Source organism: Aspergillus luchuensis, chromosome 6 (assembly GCF_016861625.1).
Source record: "Aspergillus luchuensis IFO 4308 DNA, chromosome 6, nearly complete sequence".
In the NCBI taxonomy this organism is placed as follows: Eukaryota; Fungi; Ascomycota; class Eurotiomycetes; order Eurotiales; family Aspergillaceae; genus Aspergillus; species Aspergillus luchuensis.
The window spans coordinates 1,283,484-1,299,987 of NC_054854.1; the positions used below are offsets into that span (position 1 = coordinate 1,283,484).

Genomic DNA, 16,504 nt, shown 5'->3' on the forward strand with positions numbered 1-16,504 from the left:
TGGAAGCACAAGTTCAATTTCAATACACCATTATAGTTCCGCCAGGGCGGTCAGCAGAAGTATCTGTCTCGTACATACACAGATCTGCCCTCTCGACTAGGGTATCTTCTCGAAAGACGGTGAGTGCGAAATGAGACTGCCCTTTCTTTCAAAATAAGTGTCGAGATCGACTAGCCAGAGGGTAGGGAACGAGCATCTCCCGGTCTCATTCATCCATGAATACCAAGAAGTATGACGTTATAACTATACTGTGCTGTATAGTAATCAAACAAAAGTGCTCAAGCCAAAAAAAAAAAAAAAAAAAATACATAGATATATATATATATATATATACTGCGTTGCACTGCATGCATAGTAGCTCTTGTCCGATTCTGAGTTGCCTAGAACTGTTACGTAGCTCTTCCCTTCGAGATCGCGGAAGCTTGTATGCTCATAATGCCGCTGGATGAGCATTGGGCCATCCAAGAAGTCTTGTGGCTGGTGTGGTTTTATAAGAGCACTGATTTTTACCAGTCAGCAACTAATTCGCAACATGATACACAGAAACTTAGTTCTACCTATATAGAATAATACTGGAGATGGTACATGGATTTGCAGCTGTGACAGACTCCAATCCGTCGCCGACGCCAAACAGAAGGGTAATAGTAGGTAGCACTATCGAGAGATGTTGGAAGGCCATTCGAGGAGAGGATATGGATTTCGTCTACCTCCATGTACGTATTCTCCCAACCCTGACTCCAAGCAGAAACTAACGGCGCCTATTACATTAGGGCAACAAATTTGCCTTCCTGAGAAGCGGTCGACACGAGGCCCAGGCCAAGGCCGGGGAAGAGGGGATTGACTATCCCCCCTACGCGCAGCCGGACCGGATTGACCCCAGGTGGCTCAATAGGACATTTCGAGATTAGACCGATAGCCACTCTACCCTACCCAGGCCTACGTTAGGCATGGTAGGTTACCTAGTGTATATCTTGCTAGTCTTAGTACAAAATTACGCTGTATGCTCCTACTGCCATTCTGAGCAAATGTCGAATACAATATATCTATATACTCAGAGAGGCTTTCTATACGACTATTCTTATCCTTATACCAGTTCCTAAGTCTAGATCGGTGAAGCTGTTTTTTCATCCCTTCATATGTTCAATTGTTCTTGATTTCCAGATGATCATATATTCCTAAATCTGCGGTCGAAGTTGGATAGATTATGCCCTAGTAGCGGATGCCGTCGACCGGCCCGGCCGTTGATTTGTTTGAACAAAGATAGACCGCCCTCCTTACTACGTTAATTTCCAATATCCTTTGCCGCGACCTCATTATAGCGATCACCCCGCGGCTTCAAAGAGTCGACGATGGCGCGCATATGATTAAGCTCTTCATCCGTGAATTCTATCTCCCTCGAACGCCAGTTCTCTTCGAGACGCCCCGGTTTTGTCGTTCCTGGAATCGAAATCAAACCCTGAGCTGCCACCCATGCAAGGGAAATCTGTGGTAAAGTGCACCTCTTGCGCGAGGCAAGTTCTTTGAACCCATCAACAATCCTTTTGTTGGCGTAGAAGTTTTCGCCTTGGAACTTTGGGACTGGGAATAGAAGTCAGCAGAGCCACTTTAGGGAAAAAAAAGAGGGACCGAAGTGTATATACTTTGGCGCCGGTAGTCGTTGAGCTCGAAGTCGTCTGGGGTTAGATAAGGAAAGTCGTCAACCAACCATCCATGGCCAAGCGGACCGTAAGCTACGTATGCGATGCCGAGCTCGCGAGCGGTCGAGATAAGACAATCGGACTCGTGGAGAGTCTCGAAGGCAGAATACTCTGCTTGCACGGCGTCGATTCTGGCTACTGTAGGTTTTGATACGACGGTCAACCCTTTTTCTGTCGGTACTGATGGGCACAATGCATTGCACAGAGAACTCACATGAATTTGACTTCCGCAACGTTGCAGCCGAGCATTCCGACAGCCCAATATACTTTGTTTTGCCTTCCCTGCGAAGCGAATCAAGTGCGGGTATAGATTCTTCGAGTGTTGTATCTGGGCAGTGTTTAGATTAGGCTTGCTCAGTGACGAATTAGCTTGATAGACTCACTCGGATCGATGCGATGTAGATAGTACAGGTCCGGCGTGAAGCCAAGCCTCTCGATGGTTCCCTCTATATATGTTCGAATATGCGAGGCCGAGTTGGTGACTCTGCCGTCTTCGAAGGCAGCAATACCGCATTTGGATGCAACTATGGGCTTTGGTAAACAAGATGCGCCACCGTGACATAATCACTAAATAGAGGACCATACGAAAAATTTTGTCGCGGCAATTGTGCTTCCTGATAAAATCGCCCAATATCTCCTCATTGATGCCTGCACCGTAGGAAACCTCGGTGAAACGTGAAAGTCAGCGAGGACTCTGCCTCTGGGAATTTGGGATTAGGCTCACGGCAGTATCCCAAAATGTACAACCCAACTCCAGAGCTTTGAGTAGTACAGGTTCAGCCTCATCATAGCTCAGATTATTACCGAGAGCAAAGCTGATGCCCATCGCACCGAAACCGGGCACCGGCACTTCCACGCCGTCGGCGAAGCGAAGTGACTTGACCATTGTGGCTGGAAATATATGTTATGAGATACGTGGTGCAGGGTTCCAGGTATTTTCGGAACAAGTTGGGTAGCGAGGCTCAAGAGATTTATTTGTGAGATTATAAGGCTCCTGGTTGTCTCGACCATTGGCAGGGACTAGCGCCCCACGCTGGAGTGATGGAGATAGCGGTGCTTTCCGGTTTCACGGCAAGAGCCCGGAGGCCAGCAAATGTGAGGATAGGCGCGGGGGTGGATCGGGTAAATATGCCGGGACGCCCGGCTCGACCGGCGACTGTCCTCATCGCTGATCTATCAGTGACACGTAACTAAGCCAGAGCACTCCAATTCTGAGCATATTTTACACCAAAATACCCAACTAGTGTAGAGTCCTATAGCTAGCACAGTGGAATAGATGTTGCCAGACAGAGCTAGATCCACTATATTCTACTATGCTGCTCTCAGCTAGTGTGAGAATCTCCACATCTCTGTGTGTGCGTCGTCGTCTGCACGTGAGCCATGAGTATGTCGACGCGAAAGCAAGTTCTGATGGACTCATGGTCTATGGCTTTGGCGCAGTCCCCACGGCTTCGTACTTTCCATGGGACTCATTGCGTCTTTGCTCTTTACACCTCTAGTTGTGGTCAATGATGTGGTTGATCAGTGTCATGGCATGGCATAGATGTATCAAAACAATTGATTAGGTACAACAGCCTGGGATGTTTGTACAGATAGACGAATCTCCGATTTATACGTTGCAGGCGGTTTTTGAATTGGACCTACTACTGCACTAAGATCTCGATGGACCATCGCGTCGTCCATCTACTGGTCGCTAACGCTTCACATAAGTGCTCCAGCTGATCATGGCGGGGAGAAAAGAGCTGCACGTAATCTCAAGGCGCTCAAATCCATTACCGCTCGGGCAGTAGGCGACTCCCGGATGCCTTTCAGAAGTACGAAAGCGTGCATCTGGCCTTCGGCCGTCATCACAGCTGCGTCCACCCCTGCTTTCTGAAGCCTCTCGCCAAATACTAATCCTTCATCACGGAGCGGGTCAACAGCTGAGAGGAAGATAGTAGTCGGTGGGAACCGGGACAAAATGTCGTCCGAGAGGAAGGACAGTGGGGATGCCAGTGGCGTCTCTCTGTCCTCCTTCTCAGGTATAAATGTATGGATCATCCAATCCATCGTATCCGCCAGCAGGAATGGTCCGTCTTTGAATGTCTCGTAGGATTTCAATTTCCTGTGCGTATCTGTGACAGGGTAGAAGAGGACTACGTGGGCGATCTCAGCCGGGAGACTTCGCTCCAAAGCCATTTGTATCATGGCGATGGCCATGTGAGCTACCGCTGGTCAGAAGCTATCAGAACAAGGCGGAGTGCACAGCATACCTCCGACACTGTCTCCGGCGAGGGCGATTGACCCGACCAGCAGGTTACGCTCGCGTCCGTGGCGGATCACGTAGTCGAGAACTTCGTAAGTCTGTTCGAACTGAAAAGGAAACTTCTTTTCCGGTGCGGGCGTATAATATGGGAACACTACCGCAGCTCCGGTTCGTCGAGCTAAGTCTTCTAATAGAGGCGCAAAGGACGCTGGGCTTGGGTTGGTCAATGGTACATCCTTACGCGTCGAATGAGCGATGTTTTACCTGCCCAGTATCCAGCCGCCACCATGAGTGTAAAAGACCATAGGAATCGGTTTCCTTACCAGGGACTTGGGCCTGACTACCGTCACACTGGTTGGCCCGCATCTCCCAGGAACTTGAAATTCTTCAGTCAAAATATCCGGTGCTGCTGCCTGCTTCTGCAGAATTTCTAGAGCCTCGCGGCCCTTCATTATGCCTAGCTGGTGAGGAGCTGGCTCGTCAACGATTGCGGCGGCAAACGAGGCATTGTGCGGGTCGAGGTAATGCATGATGTGTGGCTAAGACTTGCAACGAGAACATGTCCCGATTCTCGTGTCGGAAGCTCTCCATCAAGAGGCTTCTTGTACTGAAAGGATCCTTGTTTCTCCCGGCTGGATCGCGGCTTTGTAGGCAACCACAGTTTAGTGGGTTACTACTCCGTGGTGCTGGGACTGCTCGTCAATGGTGCCCTACACGACCCGCTGGCCGGTACTATACACCCGGTCTGGTTGCCGGAGTTTCCCCGTTATCTCGTGTCTGTGGGGAACTTTCCCCGCGTGAAGGGACTGCATGAAGCTTTCTACCAGACGGCACTACTTGGTACCGGCTCTTATCATTGATGAGACAGCCAGCTCAGTATAGTTATAGAAGCAAATGGAGGCAGCATTTGGCCTGGAGGACCTTGTTGGGGCCCACGTCTCCCGTCCCCACAAGTGATGCGGGGTCGGGATGGAGACAGGAGATTGATTGACAACCACACTTCTCGCTGGTTATCCCTTTCGAACCACCCAAGCTCGGTATCGACGCCAGTGCTTGGATAACTGTTGATCCGTGATTCAATGCACTTGCAGTCAAACACCTTCGCCCACTGGTCCTTGTGGCTCGGCATCAACGTTCTGCTAGGCGCGGCAGCCTTTGTCGTGGCAGAGGCAGTGCCGATCTTGAACTACTTACTTGGCTTGGCCGGCGCACTGTGCTTTGCGCCCTTCAGTCTGGTATTTCCGGCACTTCTCTGGATGTATGACTATAAAGGTTATAGGTCCGGATGAAGGGGGCAGAAGGTAAAGTACGGTATTCATGTAGTAATCGTGGCAATCGGGCTGTTTATGATTATCAGTGGGACGTGGGTATTTCTCCCGTGTTTTCAGGTTGCATAATCAGAGCTAAATAATGGCATTGTCTAGTTATGCCGTCGCTGTTTCGATTAGGGACGCCTTCGCAAGCGGAGATATCGCCCGGGTTTTCGACTGCAGGGACAACTCCGGATCTAATCTGCGATGATAGTGCATTGTTCTTATAGTATCTGGTTATGTCGTGCTCTTGGCCTGCTATCCAATGCATCTCAACACAACAGGCTGCTGCAGTCTGATGACTCGAACGGGTCCACTGGTTCATCTGATCAAGACAACATGGCTACCTTGTGCATTGTGAACATTTCCTGCTGTATCAAGGGAGAGATTGCGTCCTTTACTCAGTCTATCTATTTGGGAGTGTCTTCACGTCGACCGCCTACACTGGCGTCGACCCAGGCGTAATCCCCTACTCATGATAATGAAACGGGAAACATAATTTTCTGCCCGTGTCGCCTATGGGGCGGGGATGAAGTTCTTAGAAACGCAAAAAGAGAGGGACAGGGCCATTACATTTCATCACACTGACTTTGAGGCTTTTAACCCGTTAGAGTCGGGCTTCGCGATTCGACATGCTAGACCCGCTATGCAGCAATGCAATCAGGATCAGCGTGCTCCTTGTTGAAGTGTAGGAGTTCTACACAAAGATAAGACTCAATTACGGTAGATGACCTGCTGTGCTCTCGTCAGGTTTCGTACAGACTGACATACGAGTGAGTTATCTAACACTCGTGGGATCTTGACTCGATCCTGTCTCCGAGATCGATCCAAGATTGGTTTTGCATTGAGCTTACGAAATGATATGTAAAAACATTCATAATTTATATTTGAGCTGGCACAACCCTCTAAGTCCTCAATGGAAAAGCTCTGGAGTCTGACCGCCTGTCAAATCAGTCTACCTCTATCTTGAGCTTTCCAACACCACGGTCTACGCAACTCTGTAACGCAATTCCCTTCTCCTTGACAAGGAGCGCTGTGCTCTTGTAGTCAACTTCTCCTTGGCACACCTTGACCTTACAAGCACCACAGGCGCCAGACTTGCATGAGTATACGATATCAAACCCTGCTTCATTCAGGACATCGAGCAGAGTCTTATTCGAAGGGACTGTCAACATCTCGTGCCTGTTCGTGTCTGGTTCGTCGACTTCAACCTCGAACGCATCACCCAGGTTACCGCCCTCGCTGCCCCCGAAGTCTTCGAAATGAATCATATGCTCTGGGTACCCGAGATCGGAGGTGATCCGTGCACATTCTTGCATCATGCGCGATGGCCCACACGAGAAGATACGGGCTTGATGGGCATTGTCCGGGCCGGGCTTCGGAATGACACTTCTAATGTCAAGCCGTTTGCCCCTTGAACTAACATATAGTATAGTCTTGTCTGCAGGGAGTTGGTCTAGAAACGCAGCCTCTTCCGGAGTTCGCACGGCGTAATAAATAAGGTATGGCACACCTTTACTCTCCCAGTCACGGATCGACGGGAGAAAAGCGGTTATACCGACGCCCCCAACGATGACAACACAGGTCAAACTCTGGTCACATTTTGCGTCATTTTCTTGCGCCTTGGGGTTCGTCCCCGGGGCCATCCCGATCTCATCCCCGATTTTTAGCTCGTTGTGAAGGTATACTGAACCGCCCCGTGATTGACGATCGAGGGCCACTCCAAGACTGAACTTGTGCAGATCGCCATTGACGATCGAATACGACCGAGAAAATGCAGAGCGTGGCCCAAAAGTAATTTGAGCAAAAGCGTAAGGATCAAATCCAGGATTCGTGAGAACTATAGGCTCCTTCAACTCGAACGTGAGCTTCCTGACGCGCGGTGTGACGTACTGAGCGTCAACTAGCGTATAGGTCTTTGGAGCCTGCGTCAATCGATCCTTGGTCAGACCTAGGAATAAATCTGTCATTGGAAGTTGGGTGCATTCCGCCAACAGGTGGAGAGGGACCTGTTTTCCTCTGATAACTCGCTGTACGTTCAGAACAGACCACCGGGGGAACGGCCGCCTGATTAACGTGATTGAATCGCCTTTGCAGACATGTCCAGTCCGTAAAACGCGCATGTTCCAGCCAGACCGTCCGGTCCGTATTGTACGGTTCAACGCTCTCTGCCATCGGAAGCGGGAGTTGAGCTTGTGACATGGATGTCTCGGTTCGCTCACCTCCAGCAAAACGTCGTTGCCGAGCTGGAATACGTCCCCAATGCACACGTTGTCTTCACTCAGGTTGGTCGTAACCAGGTTCTCCCCGTAGGCCCCGATCTGGTACAGATGCGGTTCTGGGGCGCTCTCTGCCTGCCAATCCGCGTAGTGGTCTGGGTTGTACTGATGTACTGCGCGCTCCGTCCCACCGTGCCTCCAAGAAGCATGTTCATCCCCAGTGAAGCCGGTCGAAGAGCAAAAGATGGGCCCGTCGTGCTCCTGTTTGTAGATGGCGGAGGTTATTTCTCCTCCCAAGGCTCCTTTTTGCACCTTCCCCGCCCGCACCTGCAAAACAACACTCTTTTCAGGAACGGGCGCATGCTCAAGCGTGGAGACAGCCTCCTTCGGGATGTTTCTGGTGGATTGGATACCCGTTCTTTGCGGCATTCCAACTTCTGATCAAGCTAGTATGGACTGCAAAGAAAATTAGTCTGCGATTTCACCGACTGGACAGGGTCTGTTAGAACATACTATTATGGTATACGTTGAGCAATAATGGAAGTCACATTGGCGATAGGTGTGGTGTTGACCGAAGCATTCTAGGAGGACCCGACCGCCGGCAATTTGGTAGAGTCTCGGAGAACGTGGTGGCCTCGCAAGAGTAGGAAGTCCGGTGCATCCGGGTCTGTTCCCGGTACTCCGCGAGATTGCCCTACAGGTGGACATGCCTTGTTTGCCGCGTGAATTATCACGGAGTGCTTCCGATTCACTTCCGACTGGTGTCTGTGGTACAAGTCAGTCTTATCTTCCGCCGCTGCCAGACTGGAGTATTCGTTCCTACAATGACAACCACCCCTCACCATGGACAATATACTCGCAAAGCCCACCGACCTGTGCTGCCTGAAAGGCGATTTTCATAACGGAGAGCCTACAGGGTCATTTGCACAGATTGAGGGCATCGACACGTATATCGCCAGGCCGCACCCGGAGAGGTCCAACGGCAATGTCATCCTCTTCTTCCCCGACGCGTTTGGTCTGCACATAAATAGCTTCCTGATGATGGACGCTTTTGCCGAGTGCGGCTATCTGACGCTTGGTGTTGATTATTTCCTTGGGGTATGAGCTTTCAAGCTATTTTTGCCGGAGGGCCCTGTGAATGGTAGCTCAAACCCTACAGGATCCTGTCTCAAAGTACTCGACGACACCGTTGAGTGACCCCAATTTTGACTTTGAGGGTTGGAAAGCGCGACACCTCACGGCTTCTGAAGGGGTCGCTGCTAGATGGGTGAATGGCGTCAAAGCGAGATACGGCACAACCGAGGACGTCAAGTTTGCTTGCGTGGGATATTGGTGAGTGCTACACCCAGAACAGTCCGAAACAAAGGCTGACGTGCCTGCCATCAGTTGGGGTGCCCGATTTGTTTGCCAGCAGTTGTCTGCGGAGGGAATTTGCAAAGCCGGGGGTATCGCTCATCCCTCCTTCCTCAAGGAAAGCGATATCTCCAAAGTGAATGGTCCGTGTTCGACGAAGATTCAGAGTCTTCATGGGTGCTAATGATTTTCAGAACCCGTCTTTCTTTCCGTGCCCGCTACAGATAAACTCTTTGAGCCCACAGAGCGTAACAGAACGGCCGAAATATTGACAGACAATGGCAAACGGTTCAACATGCAAATCTTCGCGAGTGTGGGCCACGGATTCGCGGTATTGTTCCTCCCTCCCAGTGTCCGCTTTAAAGGGAAGTGCTAATAACGTCGTGTGAAGTCACGGGCCCGCCTTACTGATCCTTATGAGAAATGGGCAAAAGAGCAGAGTTTCAAGGGCTTTGTTGACTGGTTCGACTTGTGGCTTCCTAAGATGTAACTACGCCGCATTGGAACTCGCTGATGACTGGGCTAAGGTACTCATAGATGCGAGAGGTTGGGAGGACAGTGTTCCAAGATCTAAGAATGAGACCATCGATATACTGGCTTTGGGCTCGTCCGTGGTATGGAGTAGAAGCTGTACATGATCTAATCGAATTTTGCATCTCAGTATCTTCAGGACACATTGCCTGGTCTTGCAAGATGAGAGCATGTATATCTAGATCTATGACAACGCCTCAAAGATGTGCATTTATCCAATGTGGGAGTTACCGTCCCATAGACCTGTGCATTCACAGCAATGCTCAGTGAACATCTACAGAGTTACAACGTCTCTTGCCGAGAAAGACGACGTAAAAAAGTGTCCAGTAAAGTGGCAAGGCTTGCCGTGAGTGGCAACCAGGTCGTAGTTCAGATTGTCAGGGTAATTGTGTTCACATAGAAGCTGTTTTGCTCTTCGCTGCAAGCAGTTGCATTAGGGTCGAGTCTCTCTCCTCCACCAGATTGGACCAGTCAATGCCCCCCAGCCACTGCTTGACTTTATCCTGCAGCGTGGACAACTTTTCCTCACTCCAGTCAAACCTATGCTCTAGTATATCGTCCTCCCAGGCTCGGATGGATGGCCCCAGCCGTTCAATACTTCGCACAAAGCCGTCCGGTCCGCCTCCCCCGCCAAGCGCATTAGTAGCGACTGGACCTGTGAGGGCCCAGCGAAGGCCGGGCCCTTGGGTAACCGCCAGATCGAGGTCTTCAGCTGAGACAATGCCACGGCTAATGAGACTGTATGCTTCGTTGTTGATTGCGGCCTGGAGTCGATTTGATATGAACCCGGGGACCTCGTGATGTACCAGAATGGGTCTTTTCCCGAGCGACTGGTAGAACCTCATTGTGGCCGAGACAGATTGCTCGCTAGTTCCGGGATGAGGCACAACCTCAACCAACGGTATCAAATGAGGCGGGTTGAATGGGTGGCCGATGAGTATGCGGCTCGGATCTCGCTTACATTGCTGAATGAATGCCGAGGACGGTAGACCGGATGAAGACGATGCAATCACAACACCTGGTCTAGTGCGCTCATCCAGTGTCGTCATAAGCACTTTCTTGAACTCTTGATGTTCTGGTCCATTCTACAGGTAAGCGCAAAGTCAGCGGCTCCGGTTTTCCGTGGTATACTTCTGTACAAGACCGGGTTTACCTCTTGAACAAAGTCTGCTTCAACCAATCTCGGTACGATATCGCTAACAAACTCATAATTCGAGGCGAGCTGCTCAAAATCTCCATGTCTCTCGAAGAACGGCCTCGCCTGATCTAGGTAGCGTTCGAGGGCCTCCCTGGCCCCCTTTGCAGGATCGGTGACAATGACCTTCAAGCCCTGGGAGAGGAACAGAGTGGCCCAGCCCATACCAATTACGCCGCAACCAACAATGGCAACGGTACGTATCTCATGTGGCATCTTGTTAAGCGTTCAGGCATAACCGCAAATGATGGCTGGCTTTCACTTCAAAAGGCGCGGGGTATGCTGGAGCATATGAATTCGCCTGTTCGAAAGAGAAGTCTTGTCCGGCCGGCCCCGACGCTTCGAGAAACTGTGTTTGTTCAATTCACCCATCCGTGTCTGGCAAATGTTGCAATGCCGTAAAACCGCGGGGCAAATCCGGGTATACGATCCGGGGGGTACACGATGCATATCGGGTGTCCCACATTCAGCCGATGTCGGATCTGGACCGTCTTCCCGGTGCCCTTACTGTACTAATAGCTGGTATTCACGTAGTACATTAGAGATGAAACATATGGCCATCCAGCCGCGATACTAGGCTCCCAACCTGACTCCAATCTATACAGATTGACTCTGCTACCCGAAAGAACACCTCATGGCATCCGACGCTCGCAAGCAAGAATCCCAAGACGGCTACGGGCCCGGGACTGTGGTTGACACGGATTTCCTACCAGTTCCAGCGGAATGCTGTAGACTGTTGCGCATTCTCGCCGCGAAAACACCTGGTTTTACCAAGGATGAGGCTCTACTCGATGGAGTAGTCTTTCATGGCAATGATCTGCCGTGCATCCCAGGACCCATCAAGTCTCAAGCTGTCACAGCAGTTCTGCATGCCATGGTCGGCATTGTTGGTCTTGAGATCCTTCACCTTCGTGGCATTAACACCACTCCCGTTACCTACATCGATGTCGACCACGCAGGGCTATACCCAGCTACTCCAGCGCTTGTCAATGTCGATGGACACACGGGCCCAAGTATCCTCAAATTACCGACGGTGCCACAATGGGATAAGGACCGGGCTTCCAACTCACCGCTCGTGTACCGCGCGACAGCCATATACGAGACGGCTGATAAGGGTGTCTGGTTTCAGCTTCATGGCTCGCTCGATTCGTGGAAGATGCTGGCCCTCCTTGGCATTGGCAGAGACCTTGATGCTGAGATCCGCACCAACGATGCCGCCTATACGCTCATCCAGGAACGCGTCCGCACACATCGTGCGCGGGAGATCGAACAGCTCATGGTGGAGAAGGGCCTCTCGGGCTCCATAGTCTTCTCCCCCGAGGGATGGCGTCAGACTGAGATGGGCCGGTCGCTTTCACGACACCCGCTCATCAACTATCGGCAGCAGGGACAATGTCCCAAACTTGAGCCCCCCGCTTTTCCCGAAGTCGATGACAAGAGACCCCTGGCTGGGATCAAGGTTGTCGAATTGGTCCGCATTATAGCAGGGACAGCCGCCGGTGCCGCCCTTGCCTCAATGGGTGCCGAGGTTATCCGTGTCAACTCGTCTAAACTCAAGGACTATACGCCGGCGCAGCCTTCCTCACTGATGGCTGGCAAGATCACCATCGACCTGGACCTAGACGAACCCGCTGACCACGGGAAACTGATCCGTCTCTTTGAGCAAGCCGATGTCATCCTGCAGGGATACCGACTGCGTTCTCTCGAGCGCCGTGGTTTTGGGTTGCAAGCTGCACTGAGAATGGCAAACAAGCGGGGCAAAGGCATCATCTACGTGGACGAGAACTGTTACGGGCCTGATGGATATTATGCAGAGCGACCTGGTTGGCAGCAAGTTGCGGACGCAGCAGCTGGATCATCATATGTCATGGGTCAGTCCTTTAGTTATCCGCCAGGTCAAGGCGTGCTGCCCAGCCTGCCCATATCGGACATGTCAACAGGCATCCTGACTGCTCTTACCATCATGTGCGCTCTTCGAGACCGCGCTAAGTTCGGAGGCTCGTACCATGGCCATTCCTCTCTTACGGCCTATAACATGGTTACACTAGACCCAGACGTCCGGCTGTATCAACGAGAGATTGTTAGGAAGATTAACGACAAGTACCAATTTCCCGCTTGGTCTAGCGATGCACATGTGGCTCCACTGTACTATTCAGTCTTGGACGCGTGGGACGAACACAGCGACCTGATCAAAAATGAGAAATACTATGTGCACTTCTCGAATTCAGTATTTGGCAGCGATCTACGAGTCCTAGCACCGGTTGTGCGATATGCTGAGCAGGAATACTCCCCTAGGTGGAAAAGTCCACCTGTGCCCTTCTGTCACCATCAATTTACAGACTTCTCACAGGCCTAAAAGAAAGATGTCCCAAAGCAGAATACTTACGTTGAATGACATCTGAAATGGAAGCCCACACGTCTTCTTAACGCCGCATAGCGACGAGTATCTTCTACTTCGCATCTGTGGTTCAGTAACTGTAATACCGCACCTCGTAGGTGTAGGTTGATCATCACCAAAATTTCCAGTATCAATGCAGCGGTGATAGAGCAGATAGATTGTACTTGCACCATTCGACGCTCAGTAATAACCCCAGAATTTCTGCGCCGCGAGTAACTACTTTTCGACATCGATACTATAAATAGGAGTCCATTTCCTTTCTCAGCGGAACATATGCATTGGGTCTGTGGTTCAACGCCCTCGAACTCAATAGGCAGAGAAGAAAATCCATTTCCAAGAATGAACTCTAATGAATTCTAGTACTAATGTCACAGACCGACTATCGAGTAAATAGAGGCCCACGGTGGTTCCCAAGTACAGTGTCCGTCGCTCAACGTCATGAACCCAATTCATCAGATCCTCGCCCCATGGGACCAACTACTGATCTGTTTCAGCATCCTGCTAAGCGCCTTCTCCACGTCGTCGTTCATATCATGGAACCACAGCCAGTTGAATCGACCTTGCTGCAGTCGGGGAAGAATCTCTTCCATGTCGGAGCCCGCTTCCTCGTGCTGGAAGAAGATCATGCGGCCTACCTCGGCAGCCTGCTCGAGCTGCTTCTGGGCACGTGGACGCCGCACGGAGTCGTACGCCGTCAGGCCTGCACGGATTGCTGGCAGCTGGCTTGCGCCACGCTCCTGGAGCTTGGCTAGCTGTGCGAGCACGTTTGACAACACCAAGGCATCTTCCAAGCCCTGCGCCGCGCCAGCCGCCTGGAAGGGCAGAGACGCATGAGCGCTATCCCCGACCAGGACCACACGATCGCGAAAGTATGTCGCCGTGTGCAGATGGTGGAAGAACCCCCATTTCACCGGCTTGGCCATTCGGAGGAGTTGTCGAAAGCTATCGTCGACCCCAGGGCCGTCGAAATCAGCCATCATGGCCTCATGTGTGACCCTCTCTGTGACCGCGTCCTTCAGTTTCCATGCGTCGTCGGAACCAGCGACGCAGAGGAGAAAGTTGAATTCCTATCGAGCAATAGACGGGTTAGCTGGGTCACAGTCATGCCGTCGATGCCGGCCTTGCATAAGGATACAACACTCACATCACCGCCACTTATGCGGTAGGTAACGGCGCTACGCTTGTATCCGAAATAGAACTTGGCAACATCTGTGAGATCGCCAAGGATCTCGTAGGCTTCGGACATGGGGATGACGGCTCGATAGCAGTAAGCACCTGCATATACAGGCGCAACTTGGCTGGGGTATAGATCCTTCAGCACATGCTCTCTCACCGTGCTCTTGATACCATCAGCGCCGGCAAGTATACTGGCCTCGGCGGTCGTGCCATCGGAGAACGTGAGGGTGACACCGGCTGGTAGCTGTTCGACATTCGTCAGGCGCTTATTGAATTTGACTTTTTCAATCGGGATGAAGCTTGTCATAATGTCAAGCAGCGTTTTCCGGTGTGCCTGGGGTAAATCAGCAGCGTCCTTGGGCGGGTTTCACGTAGGCCACCGGTGGGGGGAGGGAGTTTACTGACGGATTTGCGAATGTAGTTAGGGTGGCCCCATCCAGACTTGCCATGCCACGGCTGGCCGCGACCTGTAGATGGAAAATCAGCATGGGCATTTCAACCCTCTTACTCAAACTGGATGAAGAGAGTCGGGGCGTACCGAAACCCTCTTCAAGAAGCATGCCCTCAAAGAATATATGCTGGGCGTCTTCGCCTTTATTACCGACGCAGACCTTTTCATAGAGGGGACGGAAACCAGGTTCAATGAGATCCATGGTGCGCATGCCATTAGGGGCAAATCCAATCCCGGCGCTTCGACACGGTCAGTATGGGAATCGTGGTGATCAATTCTCTACAAGATGTGCAGGTATAAACTTACCCTACTACAGAGTACTCCTTTGCTTCCTCGTACAGCGTAAAGGAGACGCCCTTATTGTGCAAAGCCATCGCCAGCGCAAGACCACCGATGCCAGCACCTGTAGGGGCCTGTTAGGGAAGCGCTCCAAGAAGGGGGCCGAGTTTTGGCAGGCTTACCGACGATGGCGACGTGGAAATCATCGTGGACAATCTTGGTCATGGTGAATGAATGATTGAATGATCGATGATAGCGTTCGCTTGCCGTTTCGTGAGCAGGAAGCTTTTCGTCGAAGGGACATTTTGCCATTACCTGAACATCGCCATCTACGTACGGTCTTAACCATTGCCTACCACCTGTCAATTTGCACGCATGGGCTGTCGCGGGGCAAGACCGGCATCGGCATGGGCTGATTGTTGCACCATTAACAATAGACTCCATACTGGCACGGAAAGTGTGGGGCAGGGAACGTCCCCTCCTCCCCGGTGACAAGGGCGGAGGCTTTCGTCAGAGGTTCAGGCGGATGGGATGCGGGACTCTCCCCGAACGCCGGACCGGCCCCGTAGTCTCCCGCGTGCTCCCCGGGAACGGTAGTATGCGATCTACCGGCACTTTCATGTGCCATTCCTCCTGTTGGGACTGAGCACCCTGCAGCGCAATACTTGGTGCCGTCGCCAAGATTCTCTTTCCCCGGCCCCATTGTGAGTCCGAATGCCTGCAGTCCGGCTGGCGTCTACGTTTAGTACAGCCACAAGGCGAGTGATCATTCTCCTCGAATGTCTGGCCCGAGCCATTGGCACATTGGACAATCCTTTCGTGACAATTGTCTGGAAACGTGGTCATGGCGTCGAATGAAACTGGGGCAAAGACAAACAGGTCTTGGGAAGGAGTCGTCGCAGCTAAACGGGCGATTCGCGATGCGCAAATTCGAAAATATGAAGGGGGCTCGGACATCTCTGGGGCTGACATAGCGGACGTCGAAACACTGACGAACCTGCTGAGTTCTGGACAAGTCTCGGCAGAGGAGCTAATTCGCGCCTATATTGGGAGGTAAGTCCACAAGAACAGAACGTAGTGCTTGTTACACTGATCAGTGATACAGAGCTTGTGAGGCTCAAAAGAAGGTAATAGAACACACCAAGGTTCATTGGATAAATAGTGTCTGACTGGTTGTGTGCAGACGAATTGCCTGACAGAAACCTGCTTTGATGATGCCATCGACCAAGCCAGGCATCTTGACGATTTCCAGCGGACGCATGGTCGACTCATTGGCCCATTGCATGGTGTGCCTATATCAGTGAAGGATCAATTTGACATCAGAGGTCTAGACTCGACAGTAGGCTATGTCTGCAACGCTTTTGCTCCAGCCAAGTCTGACGCACCTCTGATACATACATTGAAGCAGCTGGGAGCAATAATAATCGCGAAAACAAATCTCCCCCAAAGTATCATGGTGAGTAACATTGCAGAATCGTAGCTCTATAGAAGTACACTGACTGCACTAGTGGTGCGAGACTGACAATCCGCTCTGGGGGTTGACCACACATCCGACCAATTCGGAATTTACTCCTGGGGGGTCCTCCGGTGGAGAAGCAGCTTTGCTGGCCCTAGGTGGTTCATTGATCGGCTGGGGGACTGACATTGGAG

At 51.5% G+C, this 16,504-nt stretch overlaps 9 protein-coding genes across 9 annotated transcripts; 4 read left to right on the forward strand and 5 right to left on the reverse strand.

Moving 5' to 3' along the window:
* Positions 1-692: 692 nt before the first annotated feature.
* AKAW2_60458S (uncharacterized protein) lies at positions 693-908 on the forward strand (the record flags this gene model as incomplete). Its single annotated transcript, XM_041692586.1, has 2 exons — positions 693-713; positions 771-908. 2 exons carry the CDS (start codon positions 693-695, stop codon positions 906-908), a joined length of 159 nt encoding a protein of 52 aa, XP_041545956.1.
* Positions 909-1,282: 374 nt separating this feature from the next.
* On the reverse strand, positions 1,283-2,583 carry AKAW2_60459A (uncharacterized protein; the record flags this gene model as incomplete). Its single annotated transcript, XM_041692587.1, has 6 exons — positions 1,283-1,578; positions 1,641-1,835; positions 1,912-2,025; positions 2,081-2,221; positions 2,283-2,361; positions 2,422-2,583. The coding sequence occupies 6 exons, from the start codon at positions 2,581-2,583 to the stop codon at positions 1,283-1,285; spliced, it is 987 nt and encodes a 328-aa protein (XP_041545957.1).
* Positions 2,584-3,419: 836 nt separating this feature from the next.
* AKAW2_60460A (alpha/beta hydrolase) lies at positions 3,420-4,472 on the reverse strand (the record flags this gene model as incomplete). Its single annotated transcript, XM_041692588.1, has 3 exons — positions 3,420-3,901; positions 3,950-4,155; positions 4,207-4,472. The coding sequence occupies 3 exons, from the start codon at positions 4,470-4,472 to the stop codon at positions 3,420-3,422; spliced, it is 954 nt and encodes a 317-aa protein (XP_041545958.1).
* A 1,730-nt stretch (positions 4,473-6,202) lies between these two features.
* On the reverse strand, positions 6,203-7,900 carry AKAW2_60461A (uncharacterized protein; the record flags this gene model as incomplete). The annotated part of the gene is made up of 1 exon (XM_041692589.1): positions 6,203-7,900. The coding sequence occupies one exon, from the start codon at positions 7,898-7,900 to the stop codon at positions 6,203-6,205; it is 1,698 nt and encodes a 565-aa protein (XP_041545959.1).
* Positions 7,901-8,314: 414 nt separating this feature from the next.
* Positions 8,315-9,008, forward strand: AKAW2_60462S (uncharacterized protein; the record flags this gene model as incomplete). The annotated part of the gene is made up of 3 exons (XM_041692591.1): positions 8,315-8,569; positions 8,631-8,803; positions 8,858-9,008. The coding sequence occupies 3 exons, from the start codon at positions 8,315-8,317 to the stop codon at positions 9,006-9,008; spliced, it is 579 nt and encodes a 192-aa protein (XP_041545960.1).
* Positions 9,009-9,747: 739 nt separating this feature from the next.
* AKAW2_60463A (uncharacterized protein) lies at positions 9,748-10,766 on the reverse strand (the record flags this gene model as incomplete). The annotated part of the gene is made up of 2 exons (XM_041692592.1): positions 9,748-10,440; positions 10,509-10,766. The coding sequence occupies 2 exons, from the start codon at positions 10,764-10,766 to the stop codon at positions 9,748-9,750; spliced, it is 951 nt and encodes a 316-aa protein (XP_041545961.1).
* A 418-nt stretch (positions 10,767-11,184) lies between these two features.
* AKAW2_60464S (uncharacterized protein) lies at positions 11,185-12,906 on the forward strand (the record flags this gene model as incomplete). Its single annotated transcript, XM_041692593.1, has 1 exon — positions 11,185-12,906. One exon carries the CDS (start codon positions 11,185-11,187, stop codon positions 12,904-12,906), a length of 1,722 nt encoding a protein of 573 aa, XP_041545962.1.
* A 494-nt stretch (positions 12,907-13,400) lies between these two features.
* Positions 13,401-15,298, reverse strand: AKAW2_60465A (uncharacterized protein; the record flags this gene model as incomplete). The annotated part of the gene is made up of 6 exons (XM_041692594.1): positions 13,401-14,015; positions 14,093-14,458; positions 14,530-14,591; positions 14,663-14,814; positions 14,882-14,978; positions 15,037-15,298. 6 exons carry the CDS (start codon positions 15,296-15,298, stop codon positions 13,401-13,403), a joined length of 1,554 nt encoding a protein of 517 aa, XP_041545963.1.
* Positions 15,299-15,698: 400 nt separating this feature from the next.
* Positions 15,699-16,334, forward strand: AKAW2_60466S (uncharacterized protein; the record flags this gene model as incomplete). The annotated part of the gene is made up of 3 exons (XM_041692595.1): positions 15,699-15,907; positions 15,960-15,981; positions 16,038-16,334. 3 exons carry the CDS (start codon positions 15,699-15,701, stop codon positions 16,332-16,334), a joined length of 528 nt encoding a protein of 175 aa, XP_041545964.1.
* Positions 16,335-16,504: the final 170 nt, after the last annotated feature.